The sequence below is a fragment of the Colossoma macropomum genome, unplaced genomic scaffold (genome assembly GCF_904425465.1).
Source record: "Colossoma macropomum unplaced genomic scaffold, Colossoma_macropomum, whole genome shotgun sequence".
In the NCBI taxonomy this organism is placed as follows: Eukaryota; Metazoa; Chordata; class Actinopteri; order Characiformes; family Serrasalmidae; genus Colossoma; species Colossoma macropomum.
This window is the reverse complement of record NW_023494807.1, coordinates 1,641,848-1,652,600: the sequence shown is the minus strand read 5'-3', so window position 1 is coordinate 1,652,600 and position 10,753 is coordinate 1,641,848. Positions and strand designations below refer to the sequence as shown.

The following is a 10,753-nucleotide window of genomic DNA, read 5'->3' as shown; positions in this document are numbered from 1 at the left end:
ACAAAACAAACTACTTATAATGCAGCGAGGCAATACATTGTCAGCACATTTATCCCACTCACAGCAGTGAATGTCATGCTAATGCAGTGCTAAACAGCAAGTATTCCCTGAATGGCTGCAAACAGTGCCCTGCCATACTATTTCTGATTTGTAAATAAGTTGAAATGGACAAAAGGCCAAGCAGTAGTTCCATATTTAAAAACTAGGCATGAACTGAACTTTGGTAAACCCAAAATTCGATTTTGGTCTGAAAGAGAATAAAAAGATTTTGTCCATTGCCAAAAAAACCCCAGAGGAGTTAAATAGGGCTACAGCTAAATGTCAAAATATAAGACTACAAATAGTTTTATTGGTAATGAAAATAACCAGTAGTGATTGCTTCCTTCGCTCTCCCGTGCTGGAGGTGCACTTGGTGCCTCCTGGTAGACCAGCTCTGGGCTATTAACCCCTAGTCAAGAGATTCAGATTTTACAACGGACATCTGTGGCTCTGTGAATGTGCTTTCAGCTGGGTGTCAGATGTGGATTTTCTCAGCAAATTTCTCAGCATACACAGCACCCCGCCACCCCCGACCTTGGCAGGGCAAGGATTCAAATATTTGCTATCGATTAGTGCCGAAGCTTTTTAAAGCCCAAAAAACGGTATTCGGGACAGCCCTAATGGCTAGACACACGAGGGAAGGTAAACGAAGGCAGACACGGACAGAAACGGAGCATGGATGCTACGATACACAGGTTGTTGTTGTTGTTTACAGTCTGTCTTCTTGACATGACATGAAGTTGTTCAGTATATGAAGCCTATGATATTTAATTAATCTCATTTGTAATAATGTATAGGTTCCTGAAACAAAAATCAGCATTTGCGCAGCGTGCAGCAGATGCAGTTGGTGATTTATCTATAATAAATATGCTATAGCTAAGATTCTCCCCCAGTTATCAGTATGCTGTCAGCGCACTCAGCCAGGCTAATCATTCAGCTAACTAAAACGGTCCTGGTGTAACATCTCTCTATTAATTATCATCATCTGTTGCCCGTGATGGAGCTCTCTATTTAACGGCCAGCGGATGGCTGTCCAGCGCTGAGGCCCGCTAACACACACACGCTGCAGATGGCGTCTGATCCGCGCTCCGATTTGCACGCTGGTGGTGATGCGGGCGCTGTGCCGAGCCTGTTAGCTCCCATCTGTGGCTCTGGGTGCCATTGTGTGTCAGAGAGGAAGAGACACAAAAGGGGGAGAGAGGGAGAGAGAGAAGTGGGGGGGGAGTGTTTTCAGTGGAACTGAACAGGGGTCTGGACCTCTATGGGCAGACTGGTCACTTCATCAGTGTGGCAAGAAGAATTTATTTTGAAATTATTTTGAAATGATTTCGGTAAGCAGTTATGATATTGGAACGTATTTCACACTTTACACATTTTTTATTTATTATTTATTTATTTAGCTTATTATTTTAAAGCTCTTTCCTCTTTCAGACAGTTGTTGTTGTTTCATTGTGTTTACATTAGCAATTATGTTATATGACAATAACAATCATGTTTTTCTAATCAAAATGAATGAAAAGTATTCTTTCATCTTTTTTTGCATTTAAAATAATCTGTTTGGGTACAGGGGCACAATTAAAACATCACTTAAGGCGAAATAGCCCCGATTCCACTACTACTACTGCTGCTAATAGTAATCATAAAACAATGAATAACAATAATAACAATCATTATAATACTTTATATTTGTATATTCTATATTTTTGTGGGGCCCAGTGTGACCTGTGGTCCCTAACTTACTGCTTATGCCACTTATATATTTAATTCAGTTGTAGTCAAGCTTACTTCTGAACACTTTGCTAGTGTTAATTCTGAATTTTTGTGATTAGTAGTACTAATAAGCAGTAATAGCAGCAGTAGTAGTATGATGTTGTTGTATTATAAATTGTTTTATATTTATTTTAGACTAGTTGTAGCTTGGCTCATTTTTTTAATTAATGTTAGTGCTGATTCATTCAGTAGTAGTAGTAGTGGTAGTTGTTGTTGTTGTTATTGTATTAATTTATTAATCATATTTATTTTTATGTTAGTTGTTGGTGGTAGTGTGTTATAGATTTCCATATTTGTTTTTATACTAGTAGTATCTTAGTTTCTTATGGTTCATATTCTTATTATAATTGTAGTTTATAATATTTTTCTGTCACATACAGATTTCTTTCACTTTTACTGACACAGAGCACGTTAATAACATAAAAGAACCTTGTTAGTGGTTGGACAGCAGCTTGTAGTGACCGTGCTGTGATTGGTTGTGAATGAAGCCTATAATTTTCACCTTCCGTCTGATAGGACAAGCCCAGAGAGCCGGTCAGGCTGAAGGAGGAGGACTCGACCACAAAGAACAGAGATGGAGAAAGCTGCGGGTTCCGCTTCAAAACTGAGAGAAAAGCTACCGCTACTGTAGTACGCTTGTCAAGTGCAGCTGGCAGAAAGAGGGCTTTAACTGAGACGCTGGGTAACACTACTTTCTGTTAACTACCGCTGCACTGCAAGCAGCGTTGGTGCTGTACACAGTACTTTTAACCGTGGCAACACCAGAGAAAGAAAAATAAATAAATAAAAAATGACTAGGGCTAAATTGACATTTCAGTTTAAGTTACAAATGTAATTTCCCTTTTGTCAGAAGTCATGACCTTCTGTGACAGCTTATTTCTATGGCAGGGAAAGCGCTCCATGGCTGCTGATTGGAGATGTCACCTGAAAGCATTCTGTTACGCCTGATGGTGAAATTAATACTGACACCTAGTGTGAAGGAGAATAATTGCTGATTCACAGCCTATTGAGAGAGAGAGAGAGTGGGTGCTTGAAATGAATAATTTGATACTGTATGTTGGTTGATATGTATATCAACTTACACAAGCATCGTTTTCAGGCTGTAAGCACATAACGTGTACATTTTGAAGCTGAAATGTAACTTAATGTAGGAGGTATAAGGAAAGGCAGACATACGCCTCTTTTTTTATGGCTACGCTTTGTGTGCTGTTCATCAACGTTAGGCTTTAGTCACTGTGCCACCTGCCTGCCTGTGATTATTTGGGATTTAAATGCCCAGAGCAAAACGCACAGAGCAGCTACTCAGGATAAGATGAAATATTCATGGGTGCAAAGCAGATGTTAGCCTGACCCACAATACACTGACAGTGCTTAGCTTTTTAGCCTGTGAGCGTGTGGGTGTTTTGTCGTGGAGGCAGGGGTGTATGATGGTTTCCACATGTGTTGTTTGATTGACAGAGCTTTGTGAAGAAGCCAGACCAGCAGTATGGAGCCATGTGAATAAACTCAGGCGTCCTGGAAGAGGGCGAGGTGGAACACAAGTGGACACGCAGGTAAAAAAACAAAAAAAAGAAAAAAGTGGACTAAAATTAAGCAGTTGGAACAGCCAAAACTCTGTCTGCTCTCAGTTAAGACCTAATTCACTGTTTAAACATGACTTCAGGTCCGATTTCAGATCGGTCACCTTTTTACTACATGGCAGTAAAGATGTATTTTCTTTTCATCTACAATTACAAAGGTTCATAAAAGCTCATACAGGCTTGATGTACAATGGTATACTTTCTGCTTGCATGCATTCTTGTTGAAGTCTGGAAGTTTTACACACATCATGACACTTCTAAGTGTGTGTAATTCAGTATTATTTATAACCTGTTTATATGCTATTGGGTTCATATAAAATGATAATGAAATAATTGTTGCCATGTGGTGTGACATTCGAGCTTCTATCTATAACGCAGATTATAACGACTTTTTTAAATCATTCTAATTATTTTCCTGCTGTTTTGTATTCTTAAAACATTGGTGTATATACAGTCGTATGCAAATGTTTATGTAACATAGGAGGCATTGAGGCAGGATGCAAGTGCGAGTTGCTTTTATTTAAATGAGAGCCAAAAGTCCAAAAACACAGAGCCAGAGGTGAGTGGAACAGATAAATCTATGAACAAAGTAAACCAGAGCTACACAACAGGGTATATAGACACAATGCAAGACCCCGGGACTGAGCAAACACAGGGTATAAATAAATACCAACAGAAAACGAGAAACACCTGAGACCAATAAGAGGGCGGGGCAGGGAGACAAAGAACAGGTGAAGACAGGGCAGGACAGGGGAGGAGCCAACATGACAACAAAAGCACATGGCAAAAGAAAACAAAAGCACATGGCAGATAAACAAAAACACACAGCACTAGGAAACCAAGAAAAAGGCAAAAACACAAAGACCAGGAGAAAGAGTGAACGGATGTTACAGTTTAGACGTGTAGAAATGTTTAGAAGTGTTAAACTCGGCTAGTAAGTAGGTAAGTAAGGAAGTTTCCTACAGTTTGCAGAAAAATGTCGTATGGCTGTTGTCAGAAGAAAACCTTGTATCTCTAAAATGTTAACTTTACAGGGTAAAGAAAAAAAACTACTTTACTTTTAATGCAAGTCAATGGAACTAGAATTTGTTCCAAGTCTTTTTTTTTCCTTTATCATGAAATTTACCTACAATGTAAAGGGCAACAGGGATTTTCAAATTATGTCAAAAACTGAAAAACGTCAAAAATGGAGATACAAGGTTTTCTTCTGACAACAGCGATATATTTAAGTGTGCTTCAGTTTGCTCCCCTAGAAAAAAATACACAACGTAATTTGACTGGAGGTGTTCAAACTTAACAAACTTGCATTAACTGTGTGGCCAATAGGTGCATTTCTTGCCTGGCTGATGGCAGAATATTGGTTTTGCTCCCATTTTATGCATTACCTCTTATTTCAGTTTTATTTTTTTTTCCATTTCTGTTCATTCTGCTGCGTTTTAATATATATTTTATTATCAAAAACACTGAATAAAGTATGAAACTCAATGCTTAACTGCTGATAAACTAAAATAGGGCTGACATTCAGCACATTATGAATTTATTCAGCCAAAAATACTTCTGCCTTTATTGAATAAAGTATCACTGTTGGGGCAGGACTTTAGATCTGATTTTAGGTCTGTATTTAAAAAACTTAATTCTTAGTATATCCATATTAAACATCATAATCATATGATGGTAAATGCCCTTTGACAGTGATTACTTGTTAGTTCTTCAACCATGATGCACAAACCTCCAGCAAAATATCCTGTGTAGGTGTTTTTGATTACATTTATTGCTGCGTATTCACTAAAAAAAACATGTATTCAGTATTTCTATTTATACATTCATGCACACATTTATCTTTATCATTTAGCATCTCAGGTCTTAACTTATACTGTGTGTAGATAAAGGATTTTGATGCTTTAGAGCTCCACCCACATTTTGCTCCTCTATAAAAGCATTTTTTTTCCTTTTTTTTCTGAAAGCTGCTTTCCTCCTGTAATGTCATTGCAAGAGCACGGCGAGTTTGCTCAGGAGAGTGTTTGCTATCCACGCTCTGTGCCCTCCTTTATCCGTGTTGATATTTGGATTATGCTGAATAACTTGGCAGTTGTCCATTCTGAGCCAATCACATGAAATTAGCTCGGTGTTTAGTTTGGGATTTAGCACATTGCTCTCCATTCCTAAGCAGATGGGTTGTGATGAGCTTCGGTAGCGTCTCTAAAATTACAGCAGGAGTTAAATAAAGTTAAGTAAACTGGCTTTTTTTACAAATTACTTTCTACGACGCAATCTGTGCATGTGCGTGAATGCTGTAACAGGTACAGTTATGTGCAAAAGTTTTGCCCCCCCCCCTAGTTGAGTGACACGTTTTGTTGCTTTCCTGAGTGAAGATAAGTAAAACATCCTCTACAGAGAACATAGTTCTGCACAATTTAAAGCACAATAACTGTTTATTTACTGAAAGTTTTGAGAAAAAATAAAAATTGCCATTTTATATATTGTTTTTATTTTTCCAATGTTAGAATCTGCGCTGTAAGATAAGCTTATTTTCCCTTAGAAAATCAACAAAACTTAATTTGATAAGCATTGAAGCTTTTTCCAGGGCGGCACGGTGGCGCAGTGGGTAGCGCTGGCGCCTCACAGCAAGAAGGGCCTGGGTTCGATTCCCGGCCGGGTGACCAGAGTCATTTCTGTGTGGAGTTTGCCTGTTCTCCCCGTGTCTGCGTGGGTTTCCTCCGGGTGCTCCGGTTTCCTCCCACAGCCCAAAAACATGCAGTCAGGCCAATTGGATGTGCTAAATTGCCCGTAGGTGTGTGTGTGATTGTGTATGTCTGTCTGTCTGCCTTACGATGGACTGGCGACCCGTCCAGGGTGTATCCTGCCTTCTGCCCAATGACAGCTGGGATAGGCTCCAGCACCCCACCGCAACCCAGAAGGATAAGCGGTTTAGATGATGGATGGATGAAGCTTTTGAAGGTACATACAGCTATGTGCCAAGAGTAGAGCCGCATAATATACAGTTATATTATAATAATATATTGATATTGACTGCAATGTGAAAATGTGCCTCTAATCAATTACAGTGTGTTTTACTGTATCACAGTCGCGACAAAGAAACATCCTAAATCTTACGTTTAGTCACGGTGACAACTTCAGTTACACTCTTAAAAAAAAATGGTGCTTCAATATTTTTTTTTAGTAAAGAAAATGGTTCTGTATAGAACCATGAACACTCAAAGAACCCTTTGTATGTAATGTAAAGGGTTATTTGCATCATGAAATGAGTCTTCTGATGGAGAATGTGTTGTATATGGTTCTATATAGAACCTTTTTGAAAATGGTTCTGTATAGCACCAAAAAGGGTTCTTCGACACACTCAAAAGTGATGGTTCTTCAAAAGTTCTTTAGTAATAAAAAAATGGTTCTATATAGAACCATAAGCACTCAAAAAACCCTTTGCATGGGTAAAGGGTTCTTAGCATCGTGTAATGGTTCTTGAAACTGATGTGGATGTGCTGTAGATGGCTCTGTACAAAACCTTTTTGAAAAGTTTCTATGTAGCACCAAAAAGGGTTCTGCTATTGTTATGATGTCAAGCTTGTAACAATAGAAGAACCCTTTTTGGTGCTATATAGAACGCTTTTTAAAAAGGTTCTAAATAGAACCATCTACAGCACATTCATGCAAGTTTTTCATCAATCTGAAGAATTTTTTATCATGCAGAGAACACTTTGTGCTCATGGTTCTATATAGAACCCTTTTCTTTACTAAAGAACTTTTGAAGCACCATCTTTTTTAAGACTGTAGGATTATGACATTACATATTGTAGAATAACAGTTTTTAAGTTAATGATTTTATCCTTCAAATCTGGATAGGAAAACAGTATCACACAAACATCCTAAATAGACTAAATTAAAATACTGTCAGAACTTTAGGATAAACTCCTTTTCAGGCAGCTGTGACAGACAGCGTAGTTCACTATAACTACAACTAGCATGATAGCGGTCCATTTGTTCATATTGCAAAATGGTTTCAGTAGTAAGGTTTTTTTTTCGCTATAAAAATGTCGGACCTTATTACCTTTATGTGTTCATATTGATGAAAACTTGTCAAATACAATATTGCGACGATGACAGTGAATAATGAGGAGACAGAGTTGAATGTGTGGCTGTTTATTAGGAGGAATATCGTTAGCGTGGTCCACATGCCGACAAAAACATTGTAAAATACGAACTGAAACTGGCAGGTGGTGACACTGACGAACAGCAAAGGGCACCGTCACAATATTACTAACTTTCCGTTTATTGTACTTTTGTTTTGACCTTTGTTTACATCGATATCGAAAGCTTTTTTAACATTATATGGATTATGTGTTTACGTTTCAGCTGTGCGAGTATCGTCGGTTGCTCGGCAACAGACTTAACAATTGATTAATAAACCTTGATCGAGTAGTTTAGGATTTCCTAACTTGAGATAAGATGCTGTAAGATGAGATATAATATAAAAATGAAGATCTGTAATACGAATGTATGGAAAAACATATCTTTACTTTGTCAGACCTTTTGTGGCCCTTTTATTACTCAAGATATTTGTGTTCTCCAAAAAAGTGACCTATTTTGATTAAAATAACACAGGCTAATCTTTAGCCATGTCACGTTAGTGATTACCAGTGTGTTTTTAGCGTGTCAGAATCGAAATATGTAGCGGTATAGTCACAATACTGGTGTTTTGTCCATATCGTGCATCCCTTGTCTTTTGCTCTCTGTGTGATGGCAGTGATTCGTGGCCAGATTAGCTCAGTTAATGAGGAAGGAGACAGATGACTGCAGTTAAATTATCCTCACCATCACCTTCATTGTCTTTTATCTAACTTAATGATAGGTTTCACTCTAGTGCTATAATCGGAAAATGCACATGTTCATCTCCTGGTCATTCAAACTCAGTCTTAAGCCATTAATCAGGATGTGGGGGTGAATAGGACTTGAAAAGGATACGGCCTACCGCACACTCAGCATCTTACTATCACTGTACTGTATTAAACCCAGAACACAAAACAATTATATGTGACACATGGACACATTTGGAGTTTACTCCCAAAAGGGATCAGTGTAAACACCTTAAGATAAACAGAGTCTGTTTTCACCTCCGCTAATGTTAGCAGTGTTTTGGAAAGAGCACATTTGAATCCGGTTCGGTAAGGAATAGCTGTAGTATTATAAAAGTATTATAATTATAATATAAATAATAGTTATCAGAAGAAAACCTTGTATCTCCAAAATGGTAACTTTAACATACTTTACTGTTAATGTAAGTCAGTGGAACCAGACTTTTTTCAAGTCATTTTGGGCTGTTTCTTTTAGTCCATTCATCATGAAATTTACACACAACGTTAAGGACAACACATACGTATATATACTGATAAGGCTTACATATATAAGGGCAACATATCACTGCTGTCAGAAGAAAACCTTGTATCTCCATTTTTGTCGTTGTTTCAGTTTTTGTCATAATTTGAATTACATTGTGTTTAAATTTCATGATGAATGGACCAAAAGAAACAGCCCAAAATTACTTGTAAAAAAGTCTGGTTCCATTGACTTACGTTAAAAGTAAAGTATGTTTTTTCCTTCTCCTGTGAAGTTACGATTTTGGGGATACGAGGTTTTGATGTGTGTGTGTGTGTGTGTGTGTGTGTGTATATATATATATATATTATATATATATATATATATATATATATGTATATATATATATTACTGTTAAGGCTTAAGCTAAATAGTTTTTTTTGTCCAAAAAGAATTTCTTGTGCTATTTTCCAAACAAAAAAAGTGTGGTGTGTTGTTTATTATTATTTGTGTTGTGTAAATAGCTTATATAGTCGCATTTACATACAAGAGGGGCTATTTGTTATGATTTGTACCAAAATAAATGATGCATTTACTTGTTGAATGATCATAACTCCATAAATCCTGTGCATGTGCTTTCTCTCTCTCTCTCTCTCTTCTCTCTCTCTCTCTCTCTCTCTCTCTCTCATGAATTCATGGCTAATCTGTGATCACAGCTCTAATGCACACAGACAGGCCCTTCCCCCCTCCTCAGTGCTTGAGTCATCACATTTATTGAGCATTCAGACTGAGACTGCTGACCCAAGAGGGGCTCACACTGTGTCCAGACCAGATAACTGTATTCAGGAAGACTGAACAGATTCTAAATCAGTGTTTTTATTTTATGCATTTATTTGTTTGTTTTTATTTTTAGATAAGCATCAACCTTTCAAAGTCTGGGTAGAAAGCTGTTGAAATGTATTAAATTGCCATTTGCTCAAATGATGTTTACCACTTAACTGAATTACTCTGGAATTGTTTTCACACTGATCGTCCTGTTTAAGGCAGAAAAAGTATTGCGTTTCTCAGACTGTGCATTGTGAGTTGTTAAGTAATCTCAAATACTTTGGCTTGTGTGGTTACTGATGATATGTGACATACAAAAAGATGGCTGCTACTGTTTTTAGCTATTACATGTACTATTTTCTGTAGTTGCATCCATACAGTGGGTTCCGTTGTCAGACATCTCAGAGTGAACCGGTTCTCCAGAGTGATTACGTTTGTGCTGCTGGTCAAAACTGCGCTTACCTTTACCCACAGAATGCCCTGAGCGTCAAGACCCCTCGGGTGAGGCCACAGCGCCCCCAGACTGAGGCCTACAGCACCAACCAAAGCCCCGTCTCTTCACTGCCCTCTTTGGATGGGTGGGCTGCAGTCTGCAGGAGTCTCCCCCCAGAAAGGTCTGTCCCAACAAGGGCTCTATTTGAGTTTTAATGCGTGAGCATCACTAAAAATCATTCATAATGAGAGACACTAGTTTCTTAGTGCCAATTTAGACCACTTTTATTAAAATCTCTCACAAACACGACAAATACTGGAACCTTGAACTTGAAAAATTTTAGATGACTAAAGCTTACTATTTTCTTTTTAATAATTTTGAATAATTTGAGTTTTAATTTTTTTTTTCCGATTAAAAAAAAAGCAAAAAATATAAGTATTGGTAACGAGAATTGTGTTAATATTTTTTATCCCCATAATGCTTATGACACTCTACGGAGCCTATGAAAGCTATCTGATGCTCTCCGCTTAGTATCTGCTACCCACCTGATAGTATATGGTGCGCACCACATAGTCTCTGGTCCTCACCTGATTTTTCCCCAAAAAAGGACACATCCTTTCAGAGTCTCTGTAACACTCCAATGTTTATGGATGTTTCGTGAGAATGCCTCCACTGCTGTGATATCAATTTTCTTTTTCATTTGAAAACACCTACTGACCTTTACACTGTGTGAAACATTAATAATGAATGGACCAGAGATATAGCTTTGAATAAAATA

General features: G+C 37.8%; 1 protein-coding gene across 2 annotated transcripts in view; it reads left to right on the top strand.

Moving 5' to 3' along the window:
* Positions 1 to 2,548: 2,548 nt before the first annotated feature.
* rbm33b (RNA binding motif protein 33b) overlaps positions 2,549 to 10,753 on the top strand; it is a 50,404-nt gene continuing 42,199 nt past the window's right edge. For both annotated transcript variants that reach the window (XM_036556041.1, XM_036556040.1), the window contains exons 1-2: positions 2,549 to 3,362; positions 10,017 to 10,156. In XM_036556041.1, the coding sequence (XP_036411934.1) occupies positions 10,117 to 10,156 (40 nt within the window). In that variant the 5' untranslated portion in view covers positions 2,549 to 3,362; positions 10,017 to 10,116. The remainder of the gene's footprint in view (positions 3,363 to 10,016; positions 10,157 to 10,753) is intronic.